Here is a 16,123-nt window from a genome sequence, read left to right on the forward strand (position 1 = left end):
ACAATGTCAGATATCACTGGGACTAAAATTCTAAGAGAATTTTAGAATTTTAAATTCTAAAATTTAATTCTAAATTTAGAATTTAGGCTCAAAGAGTCTGTAGGTATTGGCATCCTTTGAACTATTTATCAATAGACTACAAAATAGTTAATCTCTACATTCACTTTATTTAGAATTCTCAGACCTGGGTATATAAAATTCACAGTACATTTTTCTAGGTTTAAAATATGAGAAGATACATAAACATTAGTAACGTACTTACTGTAACGCTATGTGCCCCAATAGGCCCCGATCTCATTTGCCCCTCTCAACAACTCTGTGAATTAGGTATGATTCTCATTTCACCAATGATGAGACTGTCAAGTAACTTGTAAGTGAAAAAGTCTGCCTGACTCAAAAATGTATTTCAAAAAGATTACTTTATATAGTAGCTTAATGTAAGGAGTATTAAGTGAAAATTGGCTATTGGGCATGTTAGTAAACTTAGTGTTTAAACCTAAAAACAGCTAACCTATGTTGCAGCCTCTCTGATGAATACTTGGCCCTGTAACTTGACTTCTTTACATTGTTTAAACCTTTTTTTCATGAGTGTTTATTGCTTCTATTAGACTGTGATTTCATTGCAGGCAGACAAGGGACTAAAATTTCTACCCTTTTGAACACTAATAGACTGCTGAACACTATTTTGTAAATGGGAGTTACTCAACAGACATTTTTTAGTAAATCTGAAAACCAAAATGACTCTTAATAAGGTTCAGAATATAAAAAATAGTTCTCACTTAAAATAACATACACCAAAAGAATATGAAAATATTGATTTATTACCAACAAAGTAGGATTTCCCACAAAGTTTTTTTCAATTACACACACACGCACACACAGCAGGAGAATGAAATTACATTTTTCACATCTAAAGGTTTATACCCCAAAGAAAATAGGCCTGTGTCCAAGAGACAATTAGAAAGCAAGAAGTCTTTTCTTTTACTTTGAATATGGAAAACCTTTTAACAGAAACTCTTCCAAGGCAAACCAATGAAGATTTAGGCATAGAAAATGGTTGTCACCTTAAGGTTTTTAAGTATCAGTGTATTCACCAAATCAAGTTTTTACTAGAAGGTTTTACAATTTTTATGTAATTAAAAATCAACTTTTGGCCAGGTGCAGTGGCTCACGCCTATAATCCCAGCACTTTGGGAGGCCGAAGTGGGTGGATCACGAGGTCAGGAGTTCCAGACCAGCCTGGCCAATATACTGAAACCCCGTCTCTACTAAAAGTGTAAAAAATTAGCCGAGTGTGGTGGCACGTGCCTGTTGTCCCAGTTACTCGGGAGGCTGAGGCAGGAGAATCACTTGAACCCAGGAGGCGGAGGTTGCAGTGAGCTGAGATCACGTCACTGCACTCCAGCCTGGGCAACAGAGCGAGACTCCATCTCAAAACAAACAAACAAAAAACAACTTTTGCAGAAAATAAAGTTTTAAGTGGCTGAGACTATGTGCTAGACTTACTACCGTTTAATATGCTAAAATGATACATAATTTATTCTTCACAGCTCAAAATTCCATGTAAAGCCAAATATTAATTTTGCCCTGTAGAGAAATTAAATGTTTACAAACAAAGTATGGAACAGTTGTTGGTCTATGTAAATTGAAATGTAACTGACCATTTTATTTTCAAGCATGCTTAATCTTGACGCTTCTTTTTCACATTGATACTCATTTTGCAGAAATAAGATGACTGGCACTAATTTAGACAATAAACAAACTACACCAAGCACATTTTAGTAAAGATATTTTGGTGGAAAGCAAAGTAATTAACAATGAAAACATTTGGTAATATCCATTTACTAATATGTTACCAAGTTCTTCAATGTTTACATGACTTGCTCGTATTACTAAAAATGTCATTTTAAAATATTTTCATACTTCATGCACTGGAGCTAAAGAAGGGAAGGCTCTTTTAAAATTTTTATAAAAAAGAAAACACTTTTTTGAAGAGAAAATGTCTAAGTGAGAGGACATAAACTTATGGTTCACCATTTTTTGACCTAATAAGATTATAAATTTCAATGGCTACTTAAGAATATACAAAACCCAAACTGAAAGCAATTCTTCAATTTATTCAGGCAAACAAGTCAAAAAAAAAATTTTGTCATTACTGGCACAGATCCAATCCACTGTTCAAAGACATGACCGTGGACTGTCTATTTTCTTATAAGATTTATTTTTTGAAGAAGAGAATTTGTTTGGCTCTACTAATTAGTATAACTTAAACAAATGATTTTCCCATTTAATTTTTTTGCGCTGAAAGAAAACAGTTTAAACTAGATTTTCTAAGATAATGGGTACATCAACATTGTAAGAAAGGCCCTATAAGCTTAAGTTCTAAAAACATTACGGTTTTAAAGAAATCAATGCTTTTCTGTCACTCTTTACATAACACTGAGAAATTTCAAATATAAATTGTAGAAACCAGTATATGAAATTTTAAGAAAAATCTTACTAAAAATAATTATAAAAATGCTTTTAGAAATTTAAGATGTAAAATACAATTGACTTTAAATAAAATAAAAAAAAGCAACCCCTGCCCCCACACTTTACAAGGTTATTCTTTAAAAACGCTTGTCACCTAATTTTATTCTCTGTCAAAATTTTGGTTGTATTTTGCATCATCTAGTGGCCACCTTGTAGCATTTCAAAGCAGTTCTACTACGATTTTTGAACCCCAGTGTTTTTTTCCCCTTGAAATACCAATAAAATTATAGCATCAAGTTTCATAAAACTTTCTTTTAGGAAAGGCCCATAAAATTCCATTTCCTACTGGAGATAAGGTAATCTTTTTTAATAGGAAGAAAGGAAAAGATCTGTCATAAATTATTACTATACATTAGACATTTTCATATCAATTTTTTAAAATTAAATATAACACTTGGAGAAACTAGGACTTAGGCTCTAGAGTCATCTTTAGGCTCTAAAAGTAATTAAAGTTACTCTGCAATTAAAGCTCAGGGCTACCATATAAGTAACTTCTTGTGATTAACCCCTCTTCCACTGTACCTTTGATTTGTACTATTAAGTACCTTTTAACATGAGAACTCAATGACTCATGGTCAGAATGCCAAGGACTCAAGTTCAACCAAGACTGAAGAAGACTTAACTTTTACTACCAGATGATATTTTGGAAAGGTCATTAAGGTTTCCATTATCAACCTATTTGTATTTAAAAGCAGGTTTCCAAAAATAACTGCTTTTCATTTTAATCGATCTCCTAACTTTTATTCAGTTGAGCCATACTTATAAACAGAATTTAACAAAAAAATTCCCAAGTTCCCTCTCTTTACTTTTATTAAGAAGGTTGAGTGAATGTAATACGGCGCCGCCGCCTTTGGAAAGCCTTTAAATTCCATCTGTTTGGTTCCAGCATATGAGGGCCATTGTAGACAAACAAAACTGTCATCTTTTCAGAATAAGGAAGATTTTGCAGGAGCTGTAAGTATTAAAACAAATTGTCATATAAGCTACATACTGAGAAGTATAGTTTTCCAACCTTACATGTGTACAGTCAAATGTATGATTTTATTTGTAATATTAATAAAACTTTTTTTTCCCACTCTGTTGCCCAGGCCAGGGTACAGAGGTGCGATCTCAGCTCGCTGCAACCTCCACCACCCAGATTCAAGAGATTCTCATGCCTCTTAGCCAGCCTCCAGAGTAGCTGGGATTACAGGCACGCACCACCTGGCCCAGCTAGTTTTTTGTACTTTTAGCAGAGACGGGGTTTCACCATGTTGGCCAGGCTGGTCTCGAACTCCTGACCTCAGGTGATCCATCTGCCTTGGCCTCCCCAAAGTACTGGGATGACAGGTGTGAGCCACTACACCCAGTCAATAAGAGCCTTAAGAAGCTCTTAAACACCTCAATATAAACCGAGCCAGACTGTAATCCTTACCTAAATTAGCATACCTGTAGCCTGGCCTAAAGAACAATCAAAATAAGGAATAATTGAGCCCTCTAGATTCACAAGATAACTGGAATTATTCAACTTCCTTGGCAGACCTTGGAAAAGAGTATGTCCTCCATAATTTTCCTAGGGTAGATACTTTTACTTTTTATTTATAAACACTTCTCAAGCAACTTCTTTGATTGCCTGGTATCCTGAAAAGTGTGTAAGAGGGACATTTGTAGGCTAAGGTATTTGGCAAGCAGTAGGGTATTAACAGATGTGACTATTCCACAAGACTATCTGCGAAAAAAAGAATACAGATGACACTATTTAATAAAAATCTGAATGTAGGATGGGTAAAAACAATTTTTTTCTGTTTTTTTGGGTGGGGGGGGACAAGGTCTCATTCTGTCACCCAGGCTGCAGTGCAGTGGTGTGATCTCAGCTCACTGAAACCTCCACCTCCTAGGCTCAAGCGATCTTCGTGCCTCAGCCTCCCAAGTAGCTGGGGCTATAGGCGCATGCTGCCATGTCCAGCTAATTTTTGCATTTTTTTTTTTGTAGAGATGGGGTTTTGCCATGCGCCCAGGCTGGTCTTGAACTCCTGGGCTCAAGCGATCCACCTGCCTTGGCCTCAAAAAGTAGTGGGATTACAGGTGTGAGCCACTGCACGTGGCCAAAATTTTTCATGAATACTTAAAAAGGAAAAAATCTGATTACATTAATAAACACATCTTTGAATATATATGCTTTTTAATTTACTCACAACACTAGATTTGACAAATTTCCCATTGTAATGGTTCTAGATTATGAAAAATTATCTACAAACATAATTCTGTTTTTATGAGAATTAACCTGTGAGCAGAAGATGTTGGGATACTTAAACTTCCCCTGGGCCAGCATAGTGTTAGTGGCAAATAAAGAGGAAGGGCAGTATATGACAAGAGAGGCTTTTTTGGGAAAATGAAGAGCCAGAGTCTTAGCGGTTGTATTCCCCAGTCATCTTTTAGTGCTGAAAGAATACCTTTTCTAGAAGAGGAATGAGAAAATCTCAATTTTAGAACATAATAAGATGTCTCCTACACTTTTTCCTCTGATTAAGCATGACACTGGAACTTGTCCCTTTAGTAATGTAGATATTACTGTTAACCTTTTAAATTCCTTTTTTGGGAGTGTTCCTGCTAATATGAACATATTGGGACAAAAACTATATGATTAAGTCACAGGGAATTTCCGAGTATATGACCACTTTTAGGTTACTTTTTACCTACCTTTGGTGTTATGAAAAAGTATTGAGATGTATTTTCTTTACAGGCAGTATTTACAACCATTTCAAACACTCTCCGTTCATTGATTGGGTCCATTCCCTAAACAATGGCAATAATAATGATTATATTTATTTCTATTACAGGAATATAAGTAGATCCAAATAACAGAACAATCACCATACCTGATTAATTTCATCAACTACTCTGAATGGACATCTATTTAGCTCCTGGAGTGCCATCAAGTATAACATGGTAGAAACACTTCTTTCACCTCCACTTTGATGATGAGGAGTTAATTCATGTAGTTGAGTACTACTGCGAAATTTGACTCTAATTCGAATTCCATATTTATCATAATCTTCCTATAAAACATTTAAAAAGTTGATGAAAAATGAGTTTCCTCTGGTAATATCATTCTATTATTTGAAAATGGATTGAATTAACTGAGTAAGAGTAAAGAATTCAATATTTAGTGACACTAGTTTATATAACAATAAATATATATGTATTTTTTAAAATAATATTAAGCAAACAGTTACTATCTAAAAGCTCTAAGGGTTTTCAAGGATCTATTTAGATAAGGAAATATTCAGATTAAATTAACATTTTCCTCCTCTATACCATTCTATTCAAGTTTACTAGGCTTCCCCAAGAGTTTTTAGAAATTACTGAGTGAGGAACTCTGTCCTGGAAAGGCACTATCTATTCTAGTTCCAAAGTGCTAGGTTCTTAAACTGCAGGTGAAAGCAATTAGAATGTAATGGAGTGCCATGCTCTCTTGTGCTAGAGAAGCGGCTGTGTATGATAACTGCAGAGGGCCAAGAATCCCCCTAACTTCTTCAGTTGGTTAAGAAGGAAAAAACAAGGTAGGAATTACACATATACTTTGAAAACTTAAGTCATACATACACACAATACTCAGCAAAAAGCAAGCCTGGCACATAATAGGTGCTCAATAAATATTTGTTGTAATGAGTACATTAGTGTTTTATAAATGTTGCCAAAACTGAGGATGCTCTAAGTTTTATTTACTATTCTTATTGATGACATTTCTATGTCAGGTTCAGATTTACCTTAAAAATGAGGTACATAACTTACTAATTAGGCTGGGTGCGGTGGCTCATGCCTGTAATCCCAGCAATTTGGCAGGCCGATGAGGGTGGATCATTTGAGGTCAGGAGTTTGAGACCAGCCTGGCCAACATGAGAAAACCCTGTCTCTACTAAAAATACAAAAATCAGCCGGGCGTGGTGGCGGGCGTCTGTAATCCCAGCTACTTACAAGTCTGAGGCAGAAGAATAGCTTGAACCCAGGAAGTGGAGGTTGCAGTGAGCCAAGATCGTGCCACTGCACTCCAGCCTGGGTGACACAGCGAGACTTTGTCTCAAAAAAACCAAAACAAAAAACTTACTAATTAAAAGTTACCTATTAATTGAATAGAGCTTTAAGGTCTAAGATAGTACTGACCAAAAGAAAGATACAATGCAATCCACATATGTAATTTTCAATTTTCCAGTAGTTACTTTTGTTTTGAGACAGAGTCTCTATCTCACTCTGTTGCCCAGGCTGGTCTCAAATGCCTGAATTCAAGTGATCCTCCTGCCTTGGTCTCCCAAAGTGGGAATAGGCACAAGCCACAGCACCTGGCCTTTGCCTGTCTTAACGAAAAATTAATTTTAGCCCAAATTGCAATGCATAAACTTATAGCACAAGAAATTAGTAGCACATTTCCCAGTATTTTCATTCTCATGAATTCTTAAATTCTTTTTTTTTTTTGAGACGTCTGGTTTTGTTGCCCAGACTGGAGTGCAGTGGCACCATTTTGGCTCACTGGAGCCTCCACCTTCCAGGCTCGAGCCATCCTGCACCTCAGCCTCCAAAGTAGCTGGGACCACAGGTGCATACCACCACATCCAGCTAATTTTTGTATTTTTATAGAGATGGGGTTTTGCCATGTTGCCCAGGCTGGTCTCAAACCCTTTAGCTCAAGCTATCTGCCTGCCTCGGCCTCACAAAGTGCTGGGATTACAGGTGTGAGCCACCACACCCAACCATGAATTCTTAAATTATTAAAAAAAGACACTGATATATACTATATTTCAAACTAATCTGTTTATGAGTCTTCTAACTCCAGCTGTGGTAGCTTTATAAAGTAACATATTTATTCAATTACTCAGATTGTATAAAAAGAGTTACAAGGTATCAGTTACTAATTCCAAATATCACCCCCCACCAAAAAAAGTGACCCTAATAGAATCCCATAGGTGGTTTTCTCCTTTCTTTCAACATTTTGGTAAACAAAATTTTTCACAGATATAACTCTAAAGTAAATAAATAATTTATATGTACTTTAAGCATATAATTAAAATTACTTGCCAGAAATATATTTCAAATGCAATTTTACCTCATTTTCTGTATGGAGATCAACTTCACCAGCACACTGCATGGAACTAAAAAAATTGCTGAATTTTTCATTAATTTTTTCTACCAGCTCTTTTAAAGGATTAAGCCACCTTTCTTTTACCTACAAATAAACGCAATATAAAAACACAATTTAAAAGCAGTATTACTATATTGTGACACAAAATTTCACGTAAATTTTATATCAGTATCAGTCTGGGCATAACACACTTCTCTTAAGCATGTCATCTCATTTTCCATTATTCTACATTCCCATTTCATTAATAATCACATGATAAAAAGTAAAGATTAAAAACTAAAAAAATTACCTGTGAAATGTTTTCCCTGTATTGATCTAGTTCAACTTTCTTTCCCTTTAGTTCCTCAGTTAACTGCTCTATTTCTTCTTCTCTTTTTGTATACTCCTGCACAATCTGGCAGGGGGAAAAAAAACTTCTTTAAGATAAATCTACCAAAGTATAAAAGTATATACAATTTTGCATTGATTAAAACATTAACTGAAAATGGCAATTGTGCTGCATTGTTTGTATGCAAATAATTTATGTTCTTATTACATACTGAAAGTGACATTTTTTATCCTTGAAAAAATAGACATTGCAGTATTTCAGGTTAGCCCGACTATTCTTTTTATAAAGAAAAGGCACAGAACATTGTGTTCCTTAGGAAGAATCTATTTAAAATTCTAATAGATTCAGAATCTGGCATTTAAAGCACATTGTTCCTGCTGTCTAGCTTATCATTACCAAGAGCTCTAGTACAGAGTGGGAGGCAAATACTGGAGGGAACTCTGTGTGTGTATGTGTGTGTATGGGGAGGGTGGTGGTGGTGGTGGCTGGATGCAGAATGGGAGTAGAGAAACAGGCATACTGTAGGATTCAGTCCCGTGAAGCAGGAAGCTCTTGATCTTTCTTCAGTTAATAAAGCATCAATTTCATCCAATGTGTTTGGAAGGTCTTGGAAAACCTAAAGAAAAAAATTGCCCATCATTATAGATACAATGAAAATGGTTCCATTCAAATAGTTAAAAGAAAAATAATCTGCTGAATAAGTTATCTACTATTTGTTCAACAGCATGCTGGTACACAAGGATACAAAGGAATAATAAACAGGGTCATTTGCCTTCGAAAGTTTGTATTTTAAAGAAAACAAAATGTATGTACTGGATAACACCTTAAGGCAACGTATTGATGTTGAGTATTCAAACCAGCAGTACATATCTTATAGGCTAGGGAATTTAGAGAAAAGAAGTATCAGTTCATGCTATAGGAGAGTTAAGAGAATCCAAAGGCCTAGAATTCATCTCTGGGCCTTAAAGCAAATGGCTAGGGAGGAGCAAGGCAGAGGGAAGACAGGAGCTTGGGAAAAAAGAATGAGTACTGCATACCATGGGGAGTGAGGAGTTGTGTCCATTTGGAATGGTGGGTACTTGCTGAATTGGTAGAATGGGTCCAGAATATGTGGGGCATTGAAAGAGAGCAAGAAGTTAGAACTTTATACTGCACTTATGAAGAACTAAAAAAGCATCCTTAGTATCTAATTACTTTGACAGTTGAATTTCACCACGGTACTATCTTCTGAGTCCATGCCATGGGGACAAATTAGAACAGACACTTTTATTTTTGAGGGGAGGCAAACAATTACATTGTTTGGCTTAGCACGACCTGCAAAGGCTGTATACTACATGGTACAAAATGAATCCTGAAACCCTGAAAAAGATCTTGATATATTAATCTAATATCTTCAGCTTATTATTTTAACCTCTTAGAAAGCAGTTCAACTTCTATAGACCTTCAAATATTCCTTTGTTGAATCTCTGACTTACTCACTGAGATTTAAGCTCATGTGTCCAACATTTATTTACTCGATATCCTCACTTGACTCTAACAGGCATCTTAAATTTAAGATGAAACAGAATCTGGATTTCACCCACCTTACCTACCACTTCAAGCAACCCTGTTTCTCCTTCAATCTTCTCCATTACAGTAAATACCACCGTAATTTGTTCGGGTGAAAAATTTAGGGGTTCTCTCTCTTATCCTTCATGTCAAATCCATCAGCAAGTCTTGCTGGCTCTGTCACTAAAAGATATCTAAGATCTGTCAACTTCTCCCTCTCTCTCTTCAGTGCTATCACCCTAATTCAAGCCATTATATATCTCTTGCGTGGTCCAAAGAAATGGCCTTCTAAATGGTTTCATTGCTTCCATTCTTGTATCCCTACTTTATCCTCCATCTAGAAGAACAGAAGTTAGAGTGCTCTTTCATAAAAGTAGTAATGTCACTTTTCTGTTTAAGATTCTCCACTGGAGTCCATCCCAAAAGAATACAACCTTAATTCCTTGTATGGTCTACAAGCCCTACATAATCTTGGCTTCTGTCTTCTTCTCTGCTTGGATAATTTTTAACCCCAATGAGATTCCTTTTATTCTGAAACGTCCCAAACATACTTCTGTTCTGGGCTTTGTCTAAGTTGTTTTCCCTGTCTGGAATACTTTTCCCTCACATCTTCACTTGACTGATCTGTTCTCTTCATTCAGGACTGTTATAAAATGGTATCTTTTCAAAGGAGGCTTCCCTGACCAAGTTCTCATCCATGTAACTCCATCTCCTCACCCTGTTTTATTTTTCTTAGCATTTCTTGTTATCTGACATTATCTGATTTTTGATTTGTGATTTCATCTACCTAATCTTCCAGACTAGAATATAAGTTTCAGCTGAGAAGGAAGTATGTCTGTCTTGTTCAATGCTTGCCATATAGGAGGTAATTAATGCATTTTAATGATTAATCATCTTCTAATTTTGATTCAAAAACAGTATGACTTATCAAGAACAGAATCATGCTTTTTCTGAAAGAAAAAATTAGTACAGATTGTACTTATATTTATTTTATAACAACACAATGTATTCTGAAGATAGTCTATAAGCGTCTCAATTTGTTTTAAAGATATCTACTGAGTTCTTAGTATGTATCCAAATAGTCGAATCCATTCTCTGTGATTCTGTGTCTGATATCATAAAATAAATCAGTTGAGGATTTGAAAATTATAATCCATTAATTTTTTTCCAGTTGTTTGTATCTTTAGTCATTTCATTATCTATTGAAATAGATAACATTTGAAATTAAGAATTTTAAAAAGACACACCAATACTAGATATTTTAAAATTTATTTTCTAATTTCATTTTGACATTATTCTGAATAGGTATGCAGGCAAAGTATCATCCCCACTTGTCACAGAGGTATGTAAATTAACAGTGGGATGTGACTAAAGGGCAGCATCTCCTAATTTTACTGAGTGGTATGTCAGCATAAAACATATAATGGAAGTAAGACCTCTTTTTTCCTTTTCTTATTGGCAGATGTTAGTCCTAAATATTCAGCTCCCATTGAACCCTAATTAAACACCCCAATTTCCGGGGAAACATTTTCATTTTCCCTTTATTTTTAAAATGTCCTATTTGTTATTTCTGATATACCAATTACTGGCACAATGTTTCCATGAAAAACTGTATGTTCCAACTGTACCCATTAAAAGGCATTTGTATTGGAAGAATAAATGTTATAGTACCAATAACATTGATCTGTTAAGCAACATTATTTTATATATCTATTTAGTTTAAAAATGTGGAAAAACTCCCTATTTTTTATGACACATCATATTTTTCATGGCCTGTTACAATGCTTAAGATCCTATAATCTTAAAAATATGTTAAATATGGCAATTGTAGCATTATATACTTTTTATACTTACTGTCTGGTATTCTTGAGGAAGAGTCTGCTCTGCACCCAGGTTACATACTTGCCTAGCTCTCTTCATAAGTTCCTTGCATTTCTGCAATAATCTCTGTCTGTTTTCATCCAACTCAATGAAATGTTGCTATTAAAAAAATTTATTTCGAAAATTTGAATGTTACTGTTAAAGCAGAGGGCTGTTTTATTAAACTACCACATATTAAATACATTGTTGAATTCTGATTATAATCAAATTATCTGAAACCGTATCTCAAATAATGACTCTTTTTATTATAAAGGTTAAATTTGAACTTAAACTTTAAAATACATCAGCACATCAATAACCTGGCATTTCTCTAATCCATAAGAGGTGTAAAATTTAAATTTTACTGCCTTTTTCTGAAAGTTTAGCTTAGCTCCAGGTAATTGTATTTATTTATTTACTTACTTATTTATTTATTTTTTTGAGACAGTCTTGCTCTGTCACCCAGGCTGGAGTGCAGTGACGTGATCTCAGTTCACCGCAACCTCCGCCTCCCAGATTCAAGTGATTATCACGTCCCAGCCTCCCGAGCAGCTGAGATTACAGATGTGCACCACCATGCCTGGCTAATTTTTGTGCTTTTAGTAGAGACAAGGTTTCACCATGTTGGCCAGGCTGGTCTCCAACTCCTGGCCTCAAGTGATCCATCCGCCTTGGCCTCTCAAAAGTGCTGGGATTACAGGAGTGAGCCACCAGGCCTGGTCATGTAATTATATTATAATCAGATTTGAGTTACACAGTACACAGGCTTCATATCAGAAAACTCAGCACTCAAATGTAGTTAGAACCTTTAAATCGTGCTTGATAGTGTTCCAAGTACCTTCCATGTGGTTATTTATTCATGGACCTATTCATTCCTTCACCAAATAATTACCGAGAACCTATTAAATGCCAGTATTATAATCTGCATTGGTCACAGAAAGGTGAATAAGGAGAAAGAGACATAGGATCATTATCATAACAGAAACAGGTACTCTTTATTGAATGCTTATGTGCTAGGCCCTTGGCTAGGTGCTTCGCATACATTATTCCCTTTATTTCTCACAAGCATAGCACAGTAATATTATCCTCATTTAGTGCATTAAAAAAAAAAAAAAAGAGACAGAGAGAGAGACTGAAAGGAATTAAGTAACTTGCCCAAGTCCACACATTTAGAGACTGTCATGATTCAGATCCCTGTCTGCTTACAGGACACATGCTCTTTTCATTACAGCATGGCACCTCTCAGCAGGAGCAGATTGGACAGAGTATGTATGTAGGGAAGGTCAGAGTGGTCACAGAAGCTATGACAACTTAACAGCCTTAAATGACAAGAAATAAGGAACAGCAGCAGATGACTATTCCAAGGATAGGTGATTATGAATTTTAAGGCATATGAGCCTCAAACACCTGCTTATTTTAAGAAACAAGTAATCTAATGTGGTTGGAGGAGAGGAATTTGTAAGGATGTAAAAGATCAGAGTTGGTAGAATGGACAAGGGCCAGACTGCAAGAATTTCACATGTAATAGGGAAGATATCTCATCTACTAAATGTCTTCTATAGGTCAAGCACTGTTACAACCACTATCCTGTTAATTGTTCTAATCCCAATTATGATTTTAAAGAAAAGTGTTATCTCTATTTGTAGAGGTGGCTCAGACACATTAAGAAACTTGCCCAAGGTTACAGAACTAGCAGATTTCTGAGAAATAAAACAGGTCTGGTTTGCTCTTTTCACTAACCCTCAAACTCTGGTTGGCACAAAAAACACTTGGGGGTGGGGGATCTGGAATGGCCTAAGCACATTCCAGATCTATTTGATTAATATCTCTGGGGCTGAGGTCTGGACACCTGTATTATTAAGGGGGTCTTCAGGTGACTTTTATGCACACGTGTTTGATAGCAAATAAACTAAACCAAGACAATAGTTATGAAAAGTAAAAGGATATATACTGGACCAAACTGAAAATACAAGCAATCCTTTATACTAACCACTTAGTACTATGGTTTTCTTGAATAAATTCCTCAGTCCCTATAGCTTGAGAGAAATAAAAGAAAATGTCAAGACTCCCAATCACCCCTACTCTGCTAAGGACCATTGTACTCAGGCAAATGCAAAACAAGGAACAGCTGGATACAAACTAAATACTCCTAATTTCTTCTATTTCTGATTCTTGTTCCTCTGGACTTTGCTAAAAATAAAGTATTAGAACATTATGGAAAAGAAATATCAATGAGTTGATAATTTGAAGCTCTGGACTTAGAAAGATAAAACCTCATTTAATAGTTTCTATTTGGTGGCATATGTGCAATAAAATATTTATATGAGAAAATATTCTTTCTATACATACGTGTTTGTGACACAGATCTTCATATAGCACCTGTTTTGCTTTTTGTTTTTAAAACCACAATTCTTGCTGAGCTTTTTAAGAGTGGAAGTGGGAAGGCATATATAATTATATCAGATAATGCTGTAAAGTCAGACTTGTAAAAAGGCTTTATCTACATTTCTGCTTAGAGTCTAGCCTTTAATAGAGAATAGAAAATACTCCATAGGTTTAAGATGTAAGAGAAGAAATAAGTGAAATGTACAAAATATCCCCCACTAACATCTCAAAAAAGATTACTTTGTAGTTATATATCCTAGAAAAAATTTGTGTTATCTTTTTTTCTAAAATTCTTTTTGTGAAAGTTCATTTGTCATGGAAATTGTACAGAAATACCTCGACATTAAATAAGAAAAAGCTTTTCGAAGAAGGCCCTCTTGTGGAAGAAGTAAGAATTATTCACAGAATTTCTTATGAAAACTATATATATATTAAAACTGTTATTTTAGTAACAGTTCATTCCAATAAGAATCAAATAAAATGAAAACCATTTTCTATATGAGTAAAATTAAGTCACAGGTATCATCAACTTTTACTAAAACATTAGCTGTAAATTAACACATTTCTTCCTTTAATAAAATTTCATTCCAATTTAGTTGATTTCAAATTCAAATGCTAACCATTTGTTTCAGTTACCAGAAAGAATACACATTTAAAAACATAAAAATCATTCATTTTTTAAAAAAGTCAACTTTAAATTTTAATGTAATACTTGAAATTTAGAAAATAATAATCTTAACTTTTAATACACAAGACCATAAATTCTACTTAAACTAATTTAATCATAAACAATAAAATAATGGGAATAATACTATTTCCTTGTAAAATGTTTTCTTCAAAATTATACACATCTAAGTAAAAAAAAAAAAATGTCTCCTCTGCAATTCAGTTCTTTTTTGAGGGAGTGGCAAGCAGGTAGCCTGAAGAGAGGTCATATGAAAAGCACAGAACTCCTAAATTTGGTATTAGTATAAGCAAATAAATGTAACAACTTTCCATTTTTATAACTAATATTAATTCTGATGTAAATCTGTACTTTTAAAGGAAACACTGGCTTCATGCTAAGCACCACACTAGGCACCTTGATGTATATTATTAAACTGAGTATCATAATATCCCTCCAAATTAGATAGGTATCATACTCATGGCTGCAGATAATGATTAAGCTTGGAGTGGTCAGGAAACCTGCCACGGTCAAAAACAAAATAACAGAAATTTTTACCAATCTCTGTATTTGGATTTACACACAGCTTACTAACTTGTCCTAAAAATAGTCCATAAGTTAGTGACATTACCAAAGAGAGGCTTCCAACCATTTGCCTTTCTCAGGGGATGTTTTATAGGTCTGTTGCCCTATTTATCTTCCAAAAATCTGAGAAAGTATCAAACTCCATGGTGGTTAGTTACCTCTAAGTCCCCTCATGAATACAATCTCTACTGAAATTTTGTCAATCTTCTTTTGTGAATTTATTTTCATGACAGAAAAAAGGACAAAACCAAATGGTAGCAACAGTTCCTCAGAGCAACCTGCCATGTGTTCAAAGGGACAAGTAGGAAAAAAAATTTCTCTTTGGTTCAAATGAAGCTGCATAGCAGGAACAGATAAGACAGAAAAAATCATGTGCAGGTAAACAGCAGCAAACACGAGAAGAAAACAAGAGTAGGTAAAAGAGAAAGTGAACTACCATACACGTATTCTACTACATACTTTTAGTCATCATTTTTGACTCTTTCAAATGTGTGGCAAATGACTAGGATCAGACAGCAACAAACATGTATTAAGTATGCACAACAAGAAATGAAAGAACCTTACAAAAGGGCTGGTAAAGTATTTATAAATGAGAAGCATTTAAAATTTTATTTTTTATTTTTTTAGAGATATGGTCTTACAATGTTGCCCAGGTTGGACTTGAACTCCTGGACTCAAGTGATCCTCCTATCTCAGCCTCTGAAGTAGTCGGGACTATAGGTACACTCAGATCATTTAAGAACTTTCAAATCAACATATGAATAAGAAAAACAGAGTGGTATAAAATATTGCTGAGGAAATGCAAAATAAAGTCAGAGGTATTGTTAAGTAAGGTTACTTATGTGTGTCAAGGAAGAGTTCTGGTTTTAAAAGCAGCAATGGACTCAGAATGACAAAGGTGAACAAACAATACAGGAAAGACACAGAGGTTATGAACAATGGTAGGAACACTGGAACAGCCAACCAAGGTAAAAAAGGCTAGAAGTTGGAAGTAGACATTAGAAGACTACTGTAAAGCTTTGGATCATGTATAACATTATAAAGCTGTAGATTTCTGCAGCAGAATATAAAAATGAGTACAATTTTTTTCCCGGTAGTTAAATGA

General features: G+C 34.9%; 1 protein-coding gene across 7 annotated transcripts in view; it reads right to left on the reverse strand.

Annotated features, from left to right (window-relative positions):
* The window catches only part of SMC5 (structural maintenance of chromosomes 5), a 120,939-nt gene that overhangs the window by 16,093 nt on the left and 88,723 nt on the right, over nucleotides 1-16,123 (reverse strand). For 5 of the 7 annotated variants that reach the window (XR_012094762.1, XR_012094761.1, XR_012094760.1 and 2 more), the window contains exons 18-24: nucleotides 11,379-11,504; nucleotides 9,014-9,058; nucleotides 8,497-8,592; nucleotides 7,938-8,042; nucleotides 7,613-7,732; nucleotides 5,391-5,570; nucleotides 5,212-5,307 (exon numbers count right to left, since the gene is read on the reverse strand). Coding sequence is in view for 3 of the 7 variants with exons in the window: in XM_007969457.3 (XP_007967648.1) it covers nucleotides 5,212-5,307; nucleotides 5,391-5,570; nucleotides 7,613-7,732; nucleotides 7,938-8,042; nucleotides 8,497-8,592; nucleotides 9,014-9,058; nucleotides 11,379-11,504 (768 nt within the window). In the remaining 4 variants the exon portion in view is untranslated. Of the gene's footprint in view, nucleotides 1-800; nucleotides 3,485-5,211; nucleotides 5,308-5,390; nucleotides 5,571-7,612; nucleotides 7,733-7,937; nucleotides 8,043-8,496; nucleotides 8,593-9,013; nucleotides 9,059-11,378; nucleotides 11,505-16,123 lie in introns of those variants that run through there. The other 2 variants (XM_007969455.3, XM_007969456.3) reach the window with 2 other exon arrangements.

This window comes from Chlorocebus sabaeus, chromosome 12, assembly GCF_047675955.1.
Source record: "Chlorocebus sabaeus isolate Y175 chromosome 12, mChlSab1.0.hap1, whole genome shotgun sequence".
Classification (NCBI taxonomy): Eukaryota; Metazoa; Chordata; class Mammalia; order Primates; family Cercopithecidae; genus Chlorocebus; species Chlorocebus sabaeus.